This window comes from Tympanuchus pallidicinctus, unplaced genomic scaffold (genome assembly GCF_026119805.1).
Source record: "Tympanuchus pallidicinctus isolate F22 unplaced genomic scaffold, pur_lepc_1.0 scaffold17, whole genome shotgun sequence".
NCBI lineage: Eukaryota > Metazoa > Chordata > Aves > Galliformes > Phasianidae > Tympanuchus > Tympanuchus pallidicinctus.
In genome coordinates, this window is record NW_026294690.1 from 6,231,218 (window position 1) to 6,252,194 (window position 20,977).

General features: G+C 41.4%; 1 protein-coding gene across 10 annotated transcripts in view; it reads right to left on the reverse strand.

The window, feature by feature from the left end:
- Nucleotides 1–20,977, reverse strand: part of WNK2 (WNK lysine deficient protein kinase 2) — a 106,014-nt gene that overhangs the window by 16,593 nt on the left and 68,444 nt on the right. For 7 of the 10 annotated variants that reach the window (XM_052679105.1, XM_052679104.1, XM_052679102.1 and 4 more), the window contains 13 exons: nucleotides 18,390–18,439; nucleotides 17,513–17,678; nucleotides 17,315–17,431; nucleotides 17,000–17,167; nucleotides 16,722–16,767; nucleotides 15,478–15,594; nucleotides 13,584–14,674; nucleotides 11,802–11,874; nucleotides 10,072–10,127; nucleotides 9,312–9,994; nucleotides 8,059–8,273; nucleotides 5,776–5,991; nucleotides 4,795–4,893 (listed from right to left, as the gene is read on the reverse strand). In XM_052679105.1, the coding sequence (XP_052535065.1) occupies nucleotides 4,795–4,893; nucleotides 5,776–5,991; nucleotides 8,059–8,273; nucleotides 9,312–9,994; nucleotides 10,072–10,127; nucleotides 11,802–11,874; nucleotides 13,584–14,674; nucleotides 15,478–15,594; nucleotides 16,722–16,767; nucleotides 17,000–17,167; nucleotides 17,315–17,431; nucleotides 17,513–17,678; nucleotides 18,390–18,439 (3,097 nt within the window). The remainder of the gene's footprint in view (nucleotides 1–4,794; nucleotides 4,894–5,775; nucleotides 5,992–8,058; nucleotides 8,274–9,311; nucleotides 9,995–10,071; nucleotides 10,128–11,801; nucleotides 11,875–13,583; nucleotides 14,675–15,477; nucleotides 15,595–16,721; nucleotides 16,768–16,999; nucleotides 17,168–17,314; nucleotides 17,432–17,512; nucleotides 17,679–18,389; nucleotides 18,440–20,977) is intronic. The other 3 variants (XM_052679103.1, XM_052679101.1, XM_052679100.1) reach the window with 2 other exon arrangements.

Genomic DNA, 20,977 nt, shown 5'->3' on the forward strand with positions numbered 1-20,977 from the left:
CTGTACTTTTAAGCAATCAGAGAGTAGTTATTATGCAAGAAAGGACAGACAAAGTCAGCAGTTCAGGTGAGTAAAGGAAGTCTAAGTAACTGGACAGCTCAAACCTTTATTAATGTGCAGCCATTCAGAAGCTTTGAGAGGTACAATAGCATGCCAAAAGCAAGGTCCCATGACTTAAAGATGCATTTTTTTGTTTGTTTCAAATTGCCTTGGCTTCCTAATAGGAGATTTTGATTCCTATTTATGCAGGAAATGATGTCAATTCAGTTTGTGATAGGAGGCCAAAAATGCTTTCAGGAACAAGTAACGCTAGTCTGGCTGCAAAGACAAACTGTACAATCACCCTGAAACATTCCGTTTTACAAGTCCAAAAAGATACATTGTTCTGCAGGTCTGAGGCCAATTTTCTCAATTATTTATTAGCATGATTTGTGTCTAAATGTGAGATTCTGAACGTTAATTAAAAATGAGTTTCCCTTCATCTCGTCCAAGTGCAGAAAAACAATCCAGCAGAGTAGCTGAGTTCTCATTTAACCAAACTACGTGTTTTTTCATTATTATCTTGTTAGAGCCTTCGTTATTTTACATATTCTGTTGGACAGTTATCTACAGTGCCAGATGTGTATAGAGAACCCTATTTGACAGTTAGGTCTTGCCAGACATTGGCACCATTTCCATTAGAGTGCCAAATTTCCTGAAAGGTATTTTGGACTTGATAAGAAGAATATCGTTATGGTATGGGAGGAGATGAACATCTGATATGGGGCATGGTGAGTTTATCGTGAAGAAGCACTTGAACACATGAGTAAAATCAAAAGGCTGGGCAGAAAGCAAGATACAGAATGTATGTGCTTTTCTTTATGCTAAACTGGTGCCACTGTTTAATTTTACTGTGCCAGAAATGCAGCTTTAAACTCAGAGATTGCAGGTCCAGGTTGACATGGGCTCTGAATGAGTCTTCAAAGGAGAAAGGAGAGACATCACTCAGAGACTGGAGAAGAGAAAATAAAGAAGAGAGGGAGGAAAAAAGGGAGAAGAAATGTTTGTGTTCTGATATGGGTGGCATGAGGAGGAAAAGAACGATTGGTTTGAAAGAATTTTTTGTTATTTCCTATAGCTTTATGAAGTTTATATTTCAGGAAAATCAGGACATGACTACAGTAATGTCTTATGCAAGCATGACCAAAAGCTTAGTTTCTCAACTCAAAGCTTAGATGAAAAGTACAAGTCACAGTCACAACTGAACATCGTGTTGCATTTTTTTGGTAATTTTTTTCTCTTTTCCCTCATATATTTTACAACACCTATCTTTTAAAGTTAGCTAGCAAACCCCATTATAGCAACATCAGCGGTAGTAATATAATAATATAATGTTAATTTTTTAACTATCCTGCAGCATTCTGCATGTAGCAAAAGGTAGAAGTTGGCACAGTCTGTATGCAAATGAAAAATGCCTGCAAAAACTAAAAGCAGGCAGCTGACTTCAGTACGTGCTCAAATGCATGTAAAAATGTTTAATCACCAGCCCCACTGCTTCCTGAGCACCAAGCCACGAGCTCTGTGCACCCCAGGTGCCAATGCAAACCTTCTGCTCCAAAACATTCGGGAAGTGACAGATAGCACTGATTCTAGACACGCACAAGGTACCCACGCTAAGGGAGCCTGCTTTAATACAAGACCTACAAAAAGGTGAATCACCAAGAAGAGCTGTTTCTTCCCAGCTGCATCACTGCAGCGCTGCCTGGGAGAGGGGAACATTACCTAGCAGGGACTGACGAAGACCAGCTAAGATTTGATTTAAATTCAAATTCAATTCAAAGTGCGCTTGGTAAACCTAATTCACCAGATTAATTGTATTACTTCCACAATAAAGGTGTTTAATAGCTGGAAAAGAAAAGGAGATGAACCCTAATTAATTGAGATTTAATCTCTGACTGTAAAAGTTAAGCTAAGTTAAGCTTTATTTCCAATTCCAGAGGTAACATCTGAAAAATTAAGAAGCTATTGTATCTTTCAGGACAGAAAAAAAATCCACCGTCCCGTATTTGTGCTGTGACGGCTGTCAAAAAACATGAAAGCTAAAACAAAATTGAAATGGCAGTAAGTTGTTAGACCATTTCCATAATCCCATTCACATACAATATATTAATTACTACAGACCTGACGAGAATAGCTTTGCATGAGATTACAAGTCTTAGCCAAGTGGAGCTTTTGAAAATCCCACTCACAGTCAGTGCAAACTCCTCTCTAAGACGCCCTTGCAATTTAACCCATGGGAAAAGGTTGGGCTAAAATTATGCTGGAGACCATCAAAAATATTTTACTCCATGAGAAGTTGAAGAAAAAAGCAGTACTGGACAAGGGGACAGACCAGACAGCAGTGCTGGGAGAACCTGAAAGCGTTCGAGCTTGATGGGCTTTGTAGCCAGGCACAACTGTCTTTAAAGCATCTGAACACTACTTCACAGAAGCATGATTCTAATTTACTAATACAATACATCTGAGCTGCCCTCCCCAGAGTGCTGTTATTCCTCAGTCAAATGTGTAGATGTAGAACATTCCTGAAAATGCAGCAACTCCTCCCAGCAACTCCTAAATAACAAAACAGCGTTGATTTGTGGGACGGATCCAGCTGAACTGCCAACTCTCACAGAACTACCTGCACCCAAGGGTTACATATCAGGCCCACATGCGCTTGCTCCCCGTGTTTCAAACCCACTCTTGGTGCTCCTGTATGCAGAGGTGCTCACACAGAGCACCATGCAGGAGCTGCTGCAAACCCTCACGTCTCCTTTGCACTGGGCAGCCCATGTTCCTGACAGAAAGAAGGGCCACGAGCCAGCTGGCCCTCTCCTTGCCATCATGGTCACTTTGCACTGTTCCCTGAGGCCCATGGCTGCTCTGGACACCCACTAGATGGAACCACCAGACACGTCTGCGGGCTCTGGCCACACAGCCCAGCTTCCTCACAGGTCCCCAGTTCGGTTCTGCTATGACTCACAAATGGGGGAGTGCAAATCTCTGAACACTTTGCCCAAAGAAACTGAGAAGAGAACATATGGGCTGAGAACAGAAAACCAATTTGTTGCGCTGCTGATTACTTAAAGTATTGGGAAGCTTCATAATTGGAAGAATTCACCTCAGTTTCATTCACAATATCCATGCACTCAAACTTCTTTAATACGCTGTTTGTGAACTGCCACCTCCCAGAGCTTTAGTATCCTCCTAAACAGTGGTTCTGTGAAAGTAAATGAAACCACTTTGAGATTTATATGTGCAGGAGAAGAAACTACTACATCCGTTATAATACCAGATGGCCAAAATCACATACTGAGATTTCCCTCAGGTACTCGGAAAAACCTTGAGGGCAAAACTGTTATTAAAAACTGGTACGAAAATAAAAGCAGTGTGCTAAGCAGTAAGCATCAGTTTACAGAACCTGAACGCTTGGATTTAGGACCTCAAACAAAATCAAGATTATTCTTAAAAGTATTGTTTATTTGTAACATTAGGGGGAGTGTTTTTAAGTGGTCTTGTGCCTTTGATCTATACCACGTGGGTAATGATGAGCAACATCGCACTGCAATGGGAGACTTGGTATCAATGCAAACAAACAGTGGGTTAACCAAACATTTTCTCCTGAACATTATCAGCCTTCCTAATTTTATATGTAAGTGGCCTATAGTACCTGGTCAGCCCAACATATCTTTATTGTACAAGCAAAATCTGTTTGCCTAAAGGGCAGCAAATACTGCTAGGTAAAAAGGTTTGCACTTTTTAATTAAACAGCTTGATATCATTTGGTTGAATCGCCAATTACTTTAGAAGTTGTACAGATAAGGTATAAACAATAGGTGCACAATTATCTGAATTGAGAAATACTGGATCCTAACAATCCATTTCAGAGTATCATTTAATAATCTGATACTGCTTTGTACTGATTTCTGCTTTGATGAACTGCTAATTGACTTCATCTCAGAGGTCACATAAGGTCATAAGAAAATAAACTGAGCGCAGTGCTTCAGCCAGATCAGTTTACACATAAAGTTGATGGCACTCTCCTTTGGAGTAACCGCATCTTCCCGCCACTGAGGTGTACATGAGAATTGCTCACTTAAACTGATCGAAGGGAATGCATGGGGAAAAGCCCACCTAGAAAAGACATTTTGAAAGAACTAGCTGGAGCACTATCGTCTCAGCATTTCCACATGCAAAGAGCGGGGGAAAAATTAAAGAAAATAGAGTGGATATAAACAGTACTGTAGATCGTGTTAATACAGCCCTTGTATGGAAGTTATACCCTTCAGTGACCTTCTAGTATTGTATCAGCTTGCTACATGCATGTCTTCATAGTCCAAACATGTGTGAAAGAGACCATTCGTCTACAGAAGGATGGATTTCTTTTTGTTGTCGCTGGAACCGGGACAGCAGACATGTATATTTGCCACATTGCAAATAAAAAAATTACTTCAACATAAATCACATAAAGTACAAAAGCTTTGATAAGTCCAGGATAAAATTTACCATTAGGCTATATCATAAATGATGAGATCTTCCACACATGCTTTTGGTGCCCAGGCATGAGCCAAAAGCAGTGCAAAAAAGCTTTCATATGAAAAATTAATATAAATAAGGTGTGTTTGTGATGATTACTTAAAAGAAAGATAAAGAAAGATAAGATGGCTCAGAAAAAGGGGCATCCTGCCAAACATATTAGAGATATAAAACATGAGATTGGAAAAAGGGGTAAAAGAAAGATGGACTGTGATAAAATACAAAAGAACAAATACAAACAGATGGACAAAGACACAGGTCCACTGAGGAATCTGGTACGAGGTTTGCTACTAGATTTATAGGTCACTCTCTCAGACGTTTGGTGGAAAACCGTCCAGCCTGTAAATGAATATAAAGGGAAGAAAACAAAGACACTTATAAAGTACAAGTAGCTGTGATCAGATGTCCTATACCATCAGTCAAATCAGCTTTGTTAGTTAAACATCCACATCTCCATTTTAACTTTGCCAAAGAGGATTAAGTTAATTGACCGTACACAAAGGATGCAATAACGGCAAAAGAGAACAGATAGATATTTTGTAGATTAGTTTGGCAGGATGTGCAATGAGAGGAAGGTACTTTAATCATCATTATAACTTCCACTATGCATGGCAACAAGATCAGTCAAAGCCTACAGAGGTATGCACTACACAGAAGTACCAGAAGTCGGGACCGGGGAACAGCCAATCTACTGCTCTACAGTCATTTAGCTGGGCTTCCAAAAGCATGCACAACGTTAACCCCTTAGATAAAGGAGACATAACTTGGTTCTATTGTTTTTCCACACCTCAGAAGGATTAGTACTTTATAATGAGGATCTCCAGGTCTAGCCATATCAAGGCACTAAAACAACAGCCCAAAATGGACCATGGGAAACAGTCTCCTATCCGTCTTCATTTGTTAATTTTTTTCTCTTCCCTTTCTATTTTTTCCCTTTAAGAAATCCACAAGGCAGACTCCAGAAAAAGTGTCAGTAGCACTGCCAGCAAAGGTAGAAGGTATTTCCTACCTAAAATCTAGTGTGCCTTCTTGAGTGTTGACTCTGAATACTTTGTGAGATACTGTATTTTTGTTCTCCTGACAATACTGCAGTGATATTTTTAAAGATAAGCCTGTAATTTGGATTGCCAAATCCACTCCTAAAAGTTCAAGCATAAGGGAAGCAAATTGATTTTAGCATGTGCTGGAGGATATGCTGAACAGCTGGTAGGAAAAAATCACCTTGGCCAGAGCTTGCGTTCACATCACCTCCTTCGGGGCCTAAGCCGGAGCAGATGTCAGAAGACAAAGAGGCTTTGACAGAGCACGGCTGCTGTGTCTGAACAGACTTCCCAAATGTGGCTGACACAGAGGAAGTTACTCCTGTGGTTTCGAGAGATCCGGGCTGAGCTTTAGTTGTTTCTTTGTGAGGTGAGTCTTTAGAGTCTGAAACATTACCTGAAAGAACAAAAACAAAATACAAGCAACAGCAAATGCTAGCAAACTGCTGAAGAAATATCAGTGCCTAAAAACAACTGTCTCCAAGAACAGCAGTCTACAATTCAGAAGTACCATATGAAGCACAGACTACACAGATCACCACCACCACCAAATAGTTTACACACACTGCCACTGCTCTTGATCCTCCAAGAAGCTTGTGGGGTAAGTTTGATTTTTATAGTTTCTTTTCTGAGTTTTTCAGAAGGACTGGAGTCAAGAACTCAAAAAGCACTGTTTAGAATTGCAGAAGTACCTGATTAGGGCAACGGAGGCACAAGACGACTGAGCAGAATAAGTAGGTTTGCACTCAAACCTGAGGTGAAAGCAAGTCAGTGGAGAAAAATAAAAAGCTGCTGAGAAGACATGAGGATTTTTTTCTTTATAACTATCTATCTATATATACACATCTCTATAAAAAATTTGTATCTGTATATCTGTCTATATAGGTATATTGGGTAAGGAGACATTTAGCAAGATAGTAGCTTCGTAATCATTTGTGATACAGATTCAACAGCAAAAGCAACTAACAGAGGCAATACTAATTAGCTTATATCCATAACTGCATGAGACTATCTGCCCTTCATCTCTGAGAAATGACCTCAGAAAGCCCCAGAAATGAGGAGTCTAACTAGGTAAGGGTGAGAAGACTCGGGAGTGAATACAGGTTCTCAGAGTAATGAGAACTTCAGTCAGTGCCTCAGAATAGTGACAAATAATAAAGAAGAAATGCAGGAAGGAAAGCATGCACCAAAGAAACAACATAACTGAGCAAACTGCCATTCTCTAATTTAAATGGTGTTTAAGAGGAGGACATTATAACTCAGAAATAGGCTGAAATTCTTTGAACTAAGGCTTTTACCTTGGCTGATATGAGCCAAGGCCCATGAGCAGAAACAGAGAGATATGGGTTCTCTCTGTTAGACAGAAAATGGCTACAGACAACCCAAGAACAAACTGGCAAACGGATGGACAAAATCACAGACATTCACAGCATCTCACCACAAGGAAGGGAGATAAAACCTACACCGGTTAGCCAAGCAGCAGCAAAATGGTTATGAAAGATTGAACACTGCTTCAGATCCTGTATGCAAAAATAATCCGACTTGAGATGGAGCACAGAACATAGAATCATAGAATTACAAGGTTGGAAACAACCTATAAGATCATCTAGTCCAACACTTTGCCTCTGAATCTGCTTTCCCTGTCTTAATTGGAATCCTTAATTAAAAGCAAAACCCTCTAAAACAGTCATAAGAATTCCACTGCATCAGCCTTGCTAAGCAGATCTGTAAAAGTGATGTGCAAACGAGACCCACCAGATTTGAAATACGGGGTCAATATGGAAGCATGCTACTCTCCCACATAACCGTATGAACTAAGCTGAAGGAAAATTGGCCTATTCTACATCCTGCTGAAGAAATAGGCACTGGAGTGTATCGATATTTGTTATCTGTAACGTCATCTTCCTACTTTCCAAAGAGATCATGACTCAAGATTGTCATATTGTTTGAGAGCATTTGAGAAAATCTCAAAGTATTTCAAAGATGGTCGAAGCATCCATCACAGATTTTATTAACTGTTTTCTTATCTCCCACTGTTGGGGAAGCAAATACAATCCCATCTTATTTATATAGCATACTGTAGGAAAAAATAAACAACAACAGGATACAGTACCCAATCAATAGAGGACAGCAGCTCCTAAGAAGTGAATGCAAACATCAATAAATTGCATTTGGAGAAACGATGAGAAAATATAACCAGGCTGTATTCCAAATTAAAGTGGGATATTGTTTGTCTGCCAAACACTGTCAGCAAATGCAGGGAAGGTACAGTTCAGCATGGGGCACTGTAACAAGATGGTCTCAAAGGAAGCCCACTTCAAAACCAGTTCACAGCATGCAAACTTAAGACACCATTTTAAGAAGAAAAAAAAATCAGTAACTTTTATGCAGTCCATGCAATTACACAGCAAAACCATAACAGCCAAAACCAACAGGGAAGTGGAAAGTAACCTAGTGCACCTACTTGTGCTTGATGTTCCGCTCCTGAGCTGTTGAACCAGAGGGTTTAATAGTTTTCCACCTTTCAATTTATTTTTGCTGGTTCTTCGTCGACGGCCGCTTGGTGGGGCTGAGTGAAGGAACCCCATGTTGGGAGGGAGGGGCTTCCCTAGCCGAATGTACAGAGCCTCTATCTCGTTCTTCTGCTGAGTCTGAAGTTCGGCGATTTCTTTCATATGCCTAAGCATAAAAACAAAACGTTTGCTAGCGTGTATTTGATAAAGCACCACGCGTTGGCAGCAGAACTAGCTGTGAGATGAAACAAAACAACCTTCAATCATAAAAGCTACCCAACAGCGTGCGAAGTCAGAACCACCTACTTAGCAAAGGTGGCGGCTGACTTCTCATACACTGATTTGTAAGATAGAGCCCCGGGTAAAAGACTTCAAATATGCTAAGTAAAAGCAATCAATTTTGGAATTCTGATTTAAAGTTGCCATAAAGTCAGTTTCAAACTTTTTGTATTAGTGTAGTTCTGTATAAAAAACTTGTAGCATCTATATTCAGCAAAACCATTACATCATACATTAAAGATTTTGCTTAGATTACCAACTAATGCTAGCAATTATCCATCGCATGTCAGGAAAGAAAGGAACATTAATGTTTTAATAAAGCTGTGAGGATTGGCAGCACAGCAGACCACTGAGGCTTCTCAAACCTCCCTGAGATTGGGCAGATTGCTGAGGTTTAGGCATGGTGTGAGGTGAAGTGAAGGTTTTAATTTAGTATCTGTTAGCAGGTATCTCTCAAAAGAGTGACATCAGGGACAGTGGTGGGTCTGTAGGTCTGCCAGTCTGAAGCACTCTTGCAGAGAAGGACATGAAGAGAATGCCTTACAGCTCTCTATGCAGACATCCACACTAGTTATGCGACCTTACGCAGCACCCACACTGGATCCTAATAGTACACACAAACACACCACAAGTGCTACCACTTGCTGCTATATCAATGCAGTTTTTAAGCAGGGAAATTGGATATCACAGCAGAAGTTCACTGATTTAAAAAGAATTATTCCACTTCCAAATGGAAATGGAAAATAAAGTGAGGCATAAAATGATGCAGGATGACATTCAAGGGAAGGTCTCAGTGATGCCTAATTTGCTCAGGAGCATTTTACTCACTACAGCTACGCAAAACACATTTGCTTAGCACACGCAGAGATGCTGCCTAAGTATCTCAATGCATTCTACCCCAATACTGTTCGCAAAACCAACATACTTTTCTCTCAAGTTCTGCAGTTCTTTCTTCATGTCTGCATCTTCAAATTCAGAGTCATTGTCACTGCTCATGTACGATGACTGCGAGTGGAAGGACGTTATGTTGATGGTAGGAATCTTTGTTCCCTGCCCGTTCGGTGAATCGGGGCCTTGGGAGCCCACTTTTCCAGTCCTTTGCAGAAAAGCTGCTGCTTTTTTAATTAAGTCAGAGGCTGCGCTGCTGCTCGGAGGGGACGGCTGAGCCGCAGCAGCCTGTCGATGGAAAGGTTCCTCAGCAGAATCACTCGAGCCCTGGTCACAAAGGACATCAACGGATGAGGCTGTCTGCACCCGTCGGACAGCTGTCTTCTGGTCGGGGCTGGAAGGGAGCTCATCCAAATAGACGTCCGGGGGCGCAGAGAACCTTAAGCAATGCGGCGCTGCTAAAGTTAATTCATCTTGCGTGCTGCTTACTGAAAACCTGCCAATAGTTTTGGCTGGTGTACCACTATCATGAGTTCCAGCTTGTTTTCCATAGGAACCGGAGTCTAGAGAGTCATCCCTTTGAAGGTTATTTATCACCCCATCTGCTGTCGATAGCTGCATTACATTATCTGTGTGCGTAGATGAAGTTGTAGCCTTTGCCTTCTCGTTCGTTTTAGAAGTTTCCATCTGTTTAGCTCTGCTCGACGATGTGGGTGCAACCTGGAGAGAATAACAGAGGTTAATTTTGAAAGTAACTGTAACAATCAGATATAAAACTATGCGTGGTTTCTGGTTACCTGGAGGAGGCCCTTTGCTGGAGTCACAGGAGCTGGAGTGATGCTCGCAGCTGACCCTGGTTTACAAGTTGGAGAAAACAACAAATTAATGTCTGGAATGGTTTTGCATAAAGCAAGCCAATGGCAAACTCAAGGGTAACAGTGCAGCACTGAAGAATGATGTAAATACCAATTCCTTGTAATGCAGGATCTAGGATTATTATTTTTTTTTAATGCGGGAGACAGTAATGATAACAGTACAAATTACCTGCAGGTAGACACTAGCTTCAGTCTATTCATTTGGGGAATTCAAATAACAAAAAGAGTGTGAAATTTCTTAAGCCAACTGGAAAATTTTGGAGAGGAAGTAGAGTGAAATTTGCATGGTACACTAGACCTGTATGACCAAGGTATTCTTCGTGTCTTGAAAAAATAAGTAATTCCTCTCAGATATTCACGCATGTAAAATGCTGCATTTGACCACAAATGGACCTTTACTTTACACCTTTCATTTCACAGGTACCCACACCAACAATTCAAAGTGTCTGAAATGAAGTTAAACATCACACTGCTGAAAGCAGAAATTACAAGCTTAGAAAATGCCATTTGGACCACAAAATATGTGAAAAAGCATAATAATGTAGACAACACTATTTCACCACTTGGGCCACTGCTTTTGAAGTTAAGGCAGTGTACACAAGCTTTTCAGAAAGCTGCTTTCTTACGGCACACAGTGAACATACAGCCTTCATATTTCTGAAACAGCGAAATACATTCTTGCTTTATGGTATCCAAGATACATTAATTCTAGTACCCAGTGCTACATTTCACTTACACCTGCTCTTCTCCACCTTTAGTGAGACAAATTAACACATGAAACTCAGAGCTTTCCTCTTGCACTGACCTAAGTGATGGACTCCAATGAGCCATGAACATTTTTGGTAATTTACATGACTCGAGGTCCCTTATTTATTCTAGGAGTACTGCACTTCCCTGTAGCTTGAAGAGGCAGTGTGTGAGCTCCAGCTCTGAACCAGCCAGAGGTGCTGCAGGCGGCTGCAGGTGTGCCAGCAAAGAACTGTCTGCCATCACACAAATGTGGCACTGCTTTGCCAGGACAATCTCAAAAAAAAAAAAAAGACCAGCCCTTCCTCACCCCACACCTGTGACAGGGGCAGGAGTTTCAGGCTCCTCAACACTCAAGGCTTCCCATGACTTGCAAGACAGGTAAAAGGAGCATTACAACCACTCAGTTTCTTACTGCTGCTCCTACTGTGTTACTTTGGAAACTGCCATTATATCTGCGAGTACTTAATGAAAAGAACTTCTTCCTATCTCTCCATAGGAGTTTCAAACATCTTACAAGCCTCTCCCCAGAGATGTTACCCTCAACCACATGATTTTCATCAGCTCCTTTTTACGCAGCCCCAAAAATCCAAGGGACTTTCTGTTCAGATGTTTTAATGGCACCAGAAATTTACTGTTGAGATCACAGACTTCCACACAAACACCCTATACCGTAGGCATATATTACCTACTTATGGTTTAAAATAAATCTGCCTGCGAGGCAGTTTATTTCTAGGAAGCTTGGCAGGAGTGAGCTATTTAATACTTGTTATATTACAGCAGGGTCAGCACTGCGCCGGGCACTGCTGGGCAGTTAACCAAGAGCTAGCAGCAAGGAGACACAGGCGAGGACCGGGCACAAGTACAGATCCATCACTGCAGTTCAGCACTGAAAGGAGCATTACCTCTTTGGCTTGCTGACCCACCTCTTGCTTCCAAGGACTCAGTCCCAACGCCTGCGGCATCAGACTTTTCAAGCTTTCAGTAAAAAGAGAAAAGAAAAGCATTTCAGCTTCCAGCACAAAGCCAGTGCATTCTCATCCTCTCTTTCTCTCTCTCCCCCCATCCCTCTATACTCACACTATCGTGCAATGTGAAACTATTTTATATTGTTTGTGGAGATGCCTCTTAGCTTTTCCTTTAACTCATTTTTTTTCTCCCTTGGAAGACAAAGAGGAGGCAGAATCACAGAGGAGACTGCAACCTAAGTCAACATGGGCACTGAATTATAAATGAATTTCGGTTTTGTTCTGCTTTGCTCTTCCAGCAAAACCACACACTTTGCATCCATCTCTTCAGAAAATCCCAGATTTCAGAAGGACTAGATTCAATTACTGGAGAGAGACCACCTTTCATAAACAAGGCATTGTAACTGCAGTAGGTGGTCATTAATCACCACATAGTTCAAACCAGTTGTTCAAATGCAGCCAAACTTCCATAAAATACTGCATCTTTCCAACACTTCATCCAGCTGACATTTATGAAACTGGCTCATCCTTGGCAGTGGTGATAGCATTATCTCCAGAAGTCTTTTCAAAGAAGGTAAACATTGATCTTCTAGCAGAAAGTGCTGCAAACCTTTTTATTTCATGAACTCAGCATTCAGTCTGAGAAACTGCAACACATATCCAGAGCGAATGGTGACCCAAGCCACCAACATCAGTAAACTAAGTAAAATTAAAAACACAACAAAACCAAAACAGGAAAGCTCATCTTTCCTTAGCTATTTCCCAGGAAGTCAAAAGAGGTCGCTCCTGGAAACTGGGCAATCATCTACCTATGGAGTCTTCCACCAGCTGCAGCACTTGTGTGAAGTGTCCTGAGGTGTTTATTTTATTCTGACTTAGAAAGCAGGTATTGTAATCCCTGCCAATAATTAATATTAGAAAAATCCTATAAATATTTCATGTTCGGTGCTACTTACTGTACCTCATTTTCAAAGAGAGAGCGATATAGGCTGTGTTTGGAGTCTGTGCTATTTCAGTAAGCAACTACATATTCTAAAATTGGTCATAAATGCATAACATGCAAATTAAACATTTACTATTGCTAACTTTGTGATAACGATACAAAGCAAAACTATTCATAGACTATAATCAGTCTTCAGAGGAGGTCTGTGAAACTGCTGTGATTCCACCTCATTCATAAATGGGACACTCTCTGCCAGCTCCCTGCTGCTGTGTGCATTTGCTGCGGTATGAGGCAAGGGTGAAGCAGAACATCCCCATGTAACCAGCTACACATGCAAACGATGCACAGACAATACCACGTCAGAGCCAGCTGACCAGACAAACACTATCTTCCCTCTTCAGAACTTAACGACTATTCCCATGATGCGCATTACCGTAAACTACAAAATGTCATATTTCTGCCTGCTTTAGAAACAGGATATGATGAGAAATGTGAATTAAGATATTATATAGCTTAAAAACCCAAAGGAAAAATTTGGCTTTCACTGGTAAATGCTTATGTAAAGTGAGTCAAGTTCTAACTTTACGAGATGCACTCTAAGAGAACATTCACAATGGAAAGCAAGCAGCGACAAAAGGTAATACACAGAGGAGCAGATGTAAAATGTTTAGAGAAGCAAGAAGCCCATACACATGTTATACTACAGACTGTTTCTGGGCTCTACTTTGGTGGTGTCCATGATTTAGAGACACAAAAGGCAAAGTCACTGCACTAACCAATGCTGGGTAAGGTGTGACCTCAGGTGGCACAGCCGGCACAAACTGGGCCTCAGCAGCTTTCACCTCCTGGCAGCTATCCGTGGTGTTATGGCCTGGTTCTCTCAAATCCAACACTAACTTGGGATCTTCGGTGAATGGTGGCAAGTTAAATTCACTGTCTGCCTGTTCCAGTGGCACAAAAGCATCTGGAGTTCCTGCTGATGCAGAAGAAGTCGGGACATATTCCTGGTAAAGTAAGTTGCGCAATTTCTCATCGAGGCTTTTTATTGTGTTGTCAACGAAATCCACCCGGGGTGGCCCCTCTCCATCAGACTCCACAGTGCATGGCTGCTGCTGCTGCTGCAGCAGGCTGATCCCCACGCTGGCGCAGGTGACAGGCTGTGTCTGGGACAGCATCACATGCTGCTGGGATGTGGCCATGGACACCTGAGTGGGGCTCTGAAGTTGAGATCCTGCCAGATTGAGAGACTCGGATGCAACAGATGCAGGAAACACTTGATTCACAAAGGAGTGCTGCACCACGCCGGGCTGGCCGGCCTCTGGCAGGTGAGGGATCTGGGCCGCAGGCTGCCGCTCCAAAACAACAGCATCAGAGAGCACAGGGAGCGGGCAGAGCTCTGCTGTCTTGGCAGGAGCTGGCGGGACTGCTTTGGGCGGCCCGACACTGCAACACGCTATCTCCACGTCAGGGATACACATGGCTTCATCTGCCTGCTGCTGCGCCTGCTGAGTAGGCTGGGCAGCCAGGGGAGCATCAGCGGGCTCCTCCAGAGGGGCGGCACCTGGGGCTGGAGTGCCAGGTGGGGCAGGTAATGCTGCTTGCAGTAGAGAACATTCCGGCTGGCCTCCGTTAGCAGCTGCCTGCTCCAGGATGTTTGGAGCAGGTCCTGGCGGCGCTGGAGCTGAGAGCTCTGCCTGGCTCGGCAAGCCAGCTGAAGATGCTGCAGCAGGAATTTGTGCCAAAGATGGAGAGGCCCCAATGGGGCTGTCACAGATGCTTGCTTGTAGAGGAAGCTGCTGACAAGCTAAGACACCAGGCGCATCCGGCACCGCAGAGTTTGCTTGCTGATCATCCGACTGCTCCAGGTCTAGGAAGGACACAAACAGCATTTGAACTCCTGATGGGCTGTACGAAGTGAAACAAAGTCACTGCAGAGCCTCTTGACTAGCTGCAACGACAACTACACCTAGCCTGAACTTTTCCCTACAGAAAAAATTAAGGCTGCAGTGACCCATCTGGATGCTTTCCTGTACAACTTACACTAGGGAACTCGCTTTAGCAGGGGTTGGACTCATCTCCAGAGGTTCTTTTCAACCCCCGTGATCCTGTGATTAGAATTTCAGCCATGCTATAGCGAAAGGCAGACACTTAAAACTCTGGAACCTCCCCCAAACTCAGATAAACATTTCTAATTTGGTTCAGTACAATAAACACACGTATGTTGTGTATGGCTCAAAGAAGGCTCTCCATCGAAAAAGACGCAAACTAATTTTGTGTGATAAGTGTTTCGTTATCAACAGGAACGTTACTCAGCTCAACACTTGACCAATGACAGGATAACATGGATTGTTCAAACTACGTGATGTCTCTGGCACAACTGTCTTCAATTGTTACAATGACAATGAGGCCTAGGCTGCATCAAGTGCACCTTTTATAGGGTAAGGAAGAAGAGCTCTTCTACATCTCAGGAAGTTTTCTTTATCATCCTGGAACTAGAAGCTGAGGAATACACCTCTAAGCCAAGGCATCAGAGTCCATTTCTCCCCTCACCCTTTGCCCTTCTGAAGCCACCAGAGTTTTCTGAAGGACTGGGGTACTGAGGATCAAAGCCAAGAGACTTCTTTTCCTTCTGAGACAATGTTTTCTAAAAAATCTAAACTTTGTAAATACCTGGACCTTCAGACTGTTGTGCACCCTGAGGAACTGGTGGAGAAAATTCTGGTGCATCCGTAGTCGGGTTTTCCACCACAGGGCATATAATAAACCACCTTTTTCCAGTATGCAAAACTAGATACGAAAATAAAAAGTAAACAATAGTTTTGGTTTATTCCAGATCACCCGTCATAAGCTAGTTTTAATTTTTATATTTATATTTAGAAAATCCAAATTCCTGTGGTAACAGCCAAGATTATGGCTGTACAATGGCTCCCATCTGATTCTCACCCCTGAGAAGCCAGTTTCTGTAAGGGAGACTGACACCACCTGATTCTGCCACACATTTATAGTAAGTTTATTCTCAAGTATTAATTATCCTTAGGTAATAATTGCATACAACACAAATTTATGAACGGTTCTGCAAACAGTTAGCTTACTATGGAAAAAAAATGTCAGTTTGGTAAAGTTTATCCATTTTAACTTTTCTAAGTTGGAAGTGTTATAGCTAACATTTCTTTCAAGTCTCATCTCAAGGTCTGGCATATATAAATGGCAAATGAGAATTATATGCACTTGGTAACATCCAGCATAAGTAAAAATGTTAAAAAAAAAAAAAGTGCTAAAAAATGATATTACTTTTATAGGCAAAAATAAAGCAGGTATTTTTAGCAGAAGATCTAGTCGGTAAAGATCATCCAATTTCTGCATTCATTAAAGAAGTCCTGTGTTATCCTTTCTTCCTGTAATTAAGAATTTTTGAGACAATGCTTCCTCCATCGGAGATTTAGCTTTTTTTCCACGAACACACACTTACTCAGAGATAAAAGGACCATCCCCTTCCCTTCCACTTGGCTATAAAACCCATAAGATGCAATGGCATGCAGACACCCCGAACTCCCCTCAATAATAATGAGGTAGTTGAAAATGTATGGGTTAGAAATTTCAATTAAATTACCAATGCAAACATATCTTTTAACTTTCTCTTGTAGATGTAGTTATGAAAAGAGTATGCTTCTTGATTTTTACACCACTGATTATCCACTGATGTAATTTAGGGCTTCCGTAGATGTCCCAGGTGTCAGTCAGCTTAGCCCTATGATCGTGAAGGTTGCTAACAGCAGAGATCACTGTTACACCCTTATTTCTAGATACAACCACCAGTAAAACTGGTGATATCTTCCTCAATCTAGAAAACTTCTGCATAAGTTAATCAGCAACTTCAAGCTAGAGATTAAGCTTTTATTCAAAAGCACATTTACCATTTTGTTGATACACAGGAGTCTTCACTTGAGATGGCCGCTTCTCCTATTCAAAGAAACAAACAACAAAAAACCACTGTCTTAGTATCAATGCAAAAGCAGCATTATTCCAAGGAACCTTTATATTTAAGTTTTAACTGAGTTAAAGAATTGCTTTTCTAGCTAAGAAACCTTTTTTGTTTTTTTTTTTTCTTTTGTTCAGTGCGGGTTGTGAAACTTCTTTACAGTAATTGGACATTAACAAAAAGGTATCAACCAAGAACTCTAACATTTCTCACCTCATTCATTTCTGTTCCATCAGTATCCTGCTGGGGACTTGTTCCCTGATCAGAACTCCGTTCTCCTTCCGTATCTTCACTGAGCATATCTTCTGCTTTATCGATAATATCTTTCATCTGTTCAATAAATGTCTCTTTCTCACTCTGCAATATGAATTCATTCTCTACCTACAAAGTCACATCAAAACAGAGAAAAGAACTATAACTTTTTGGCTAATGCCCCATTCGGCTTGTAACAAGCCCACATGAGAATAAACTGGTTAAGGCAACATGTTACATCAAAAGCCTGTGGACAGCTGCATCACCAAGTCTTACCATGTAAGTAGCAATTTCCTCGGGTGCATCACCATCCAAATCAAACTTAAAAGTCACCATTTTGTGATTGTGTGTTTCAAGCTGACACTCCACCATCTTATCTCCTGTGTTACAAACCTGCAAACAAATATTAAAAAACAATTATTTCTGGCACAACTGAACTAATCCTGACTTTATCCCTAAAGAAAGAATACTTGCATTTAATATAGTCAGTTTGGGTCTGTTGGTTTTCTCCTGGCGTGAACGAGCACGTGTAGATTTCTTATGTTTCTTTGAAGACTTTCCTTCTTGTTTTCCACTTCCTATTGCTCCCTCGAAGCTGTCACTCATCTCTTTACCTGAAGCAACATCTGGACTCATGTAGCTTTGCAAGACAAAGGAAGAAATCCCCCAGAATGAAACCGCCATCACACAACAGAGTTACATATAGATAAGACAGAGGAAAATCAGAATACAAAAAAGTGTATATTCTGGCCCAGATTGAGCCAGCTCCTGAGAGATGCTCAGTAAGTGAAAGGAGCTCCTCTAAGTCAGGCATGTACTCTGGCTATCACACCTAGCAAGAAATGACCTCTCGAAGTTTCTGTCAGTACCATAAGGAAGTGTCGTCATTATTTCAGTAATTAATGCATTACTAGGCTTGAGTTCAAACTTGTGCACTGCAAAACCTCAGAATGAGCTCTGGCATGTTTTAATCCTTGTCATAATGATATATCTGAGTGGCTCAAAGTACAACTCTCACCAATACATCATCTCCTATATCACTCTTGGGGATGGATCATTACAGAAGGTGATATAGGTGCACCCATTCCAAATGGGAAATAAGCTACATACCCAATTACTCAAGTATAAAATGCCTTTGTACAGATTTAATGGCATCAAAATCAGGGATCATACCACTTGAGTTATTTTAACAGAAATAAATTACTTGCTGAACTGAAATTTGTTGTACATACATCAAGGTTAGGATGCAATACCCAATCCAAAGACCAGGCATTTCAGTTGGCCTTATAAAGACAGAAAATTCACCCTCTGAAAAGAAAGCATTTTTTTGCTGAAATGATTATAATGATACCTTTCACAGCTCTGTGACAGAGTTTGAAGTTTGTCCTGTATTGCCTGCTCCTAAAACATAAGAAAAAGTCATTTAAGTAAACATGTTGTACTGCCAGACAAAAACACCCTTAAGAAAGGTTTGTTGTTGAGATATTATTAATATCCTAAATCATTCTCTTTAACCTATTCATCAATTTTGAAAATGCCCCATTTCACCCTCCTATCATCATTTGTGTCCATCTTAGGACACCAGTGCGCCAGCTCCCTTCCCTGCTGCTGCTGCTGCTAAAGCAGAAGAGGCAGTGAAAGAAACGAAGCGCTCCTCACCACAGTGGAAAAGTTTTACTGCAGGACAAATTCACATCTACGCCTGATTCCTTTTGAATGAACGTAAACTGTACACCAATGTGTTTTATTGCTTTGTATAGTCCACTGAAATAATATTAGGTATTTTAAGCATGCTTGGCTTATTGTGAGAATTTCTGACGAACTTCCAAATAGAAGACAGAAATCCTTTTCTTAAAAATACACTCTTCATATAATGCCCTCTTGGTCTCAACACAACAGAAGTTTACCCTAAAAACTTCCCTGTTCCCTGGTCCAATGCTAGCCCTAGCATCAGTGGTGTTTCACCATGCACAGACCTGATAGGATGATGCCCTGCTACTACAGCCTCATTACATGTATGGGTAACAGATACACACACCTGTGTTTGTATATAGCAGTACATGTATATACACACACATCAGCTTAATAAATATATATATAATCATATATATTTATAAACACGTATAACACTCTTCCATAGACATGGTTACAAACAACCCCCTGGACTGACACCACTGTATACTCAGACCAGAAGAGTTTTTAACTGTAGTTAAAAGCTTTGAGGTTTAACCAGCCCACACCCCTCATTGCTCATAACGCCACTCACTGCCATGCCAAAATTGACCGCAGTTTCTATAAAACTGCAAAATTAATGAACAGTGAGAACACAGACATAATGTATCTAGATTTTAGTAATGCACTTCATCAAGTGCCTCACAAAATCTCATTTGCCTGATCAATACAAATTGGTTTGGATGTGAGTACTGCGACACAATTTAACAAAAGACAGATAAAAGCTAATGGCAGAGCAGTAACAAAACATGACATTTGGAGTATCTACAGGCATGAAACTCCTCTTACATCCCAGAAAACCTTAGCAAAATATGTCATAAAATCAGCACGGGGAGTACTTGGACCAATGTGACCTTTGCACAGTGTCACAGTGTGATGCTCGTGTGCTTTGCTCAGGAGCCAGCTGTGATGATCAGCACTTACAGCTCACTACTGCTGCAGGCTACCAGCATCTCACATATCAAAGAGCTCCAGAGGCCAGCACCTGCACTCTGGGGTTGGCTCTGACTGGAGATTTCACAGGTGTGAGCAGAGGGAGGGAAGCTTTGAAAGAAATAAATCTGGATATCATATTGTCACTGTTATTATTTTTTTTTTTAATCACACCTACTCAGTGCCTTTTCTGCATTCCAGGAAAAGAGGACAAAAGTGTGACACTGGATTGATTTCTCAAACTGCGTAAGAGAAGGCACATAACTTACAAGTGAAACATGAGAATGAAGTTAACAAAACAGCCATTACCTGTTCCCAAGGATGCGATAAATTGCCAGGACAGACTCGTGCCCTGGAAGGCACCCATTTCTCACTTAATATGGGACAACTTGCACCCCCCCTACATCATACTGAACCATAGCAATGAAATCTGTTCGTATTTCCAGAAGCTCAAACTGGAGGGGCCCTGCAGGCAAGGCTGTAGCTTTGGCATCAGCATGGATTCTGACAAGAGCTGCGCACACAGAAAATAGGCAGGTTGGAGGAGAAACAGCTGGAGTAAGGGATGGAAGTAGGGACGGAAGTAGGGGATTGAAGGAGTAAGGCCTAGTGTGGTCAGGCTTTACTTAGGGACTCTGCACACGAAGCATGAAAGGCGAGTCCTGCTAGTTCTTCTACCTATATCTAACCTACAGTACATACAGAAAGTCACCAGGAAACATCCTACAGCACAGCACGATTAATTTCTGACAAGAACTAGGCTGTCACTGCATAGAAGGGCAGGCAGAATGAGGTACCAGAATCCCGTTTCAGATTTAGTCTCATTCTTATGCTACAGCTTCTGGAAGAGGATTTAACTGGACGTCTAACAGAATTCTTAGGCTGCACTGCATAGGAAAGGATCACAACAAATGCACTGGCTAAAAAAATTAGTTTGAGCAGATGTAAATGCTTACTTTGGGAGGAAAAGCCTCAGAACAGAACCTCAAGAGAAAGCAGAAACAGGAGAGCAGAATTGTTGAGGGACATTTCCATTCAGAAATGGAAAACTTATTCACCAAAATCTAAAATGCCAAAACCTTTGTTTTGCTTTGCTTATGGGTATCTATCAAAGAACTGAAGAGAAGGAAACATTCTGTGACATTCTGTCAAGACTGAAGCTTAAACAATCATGGGAGTGGTAAGAAAAGCCAAAAGAGCAGACAGGGCAAGCTGACAGTTTCAAAAGGAAACAAATAAAATCTATCTTGCTTATATGACCATTGAGAATTGGTA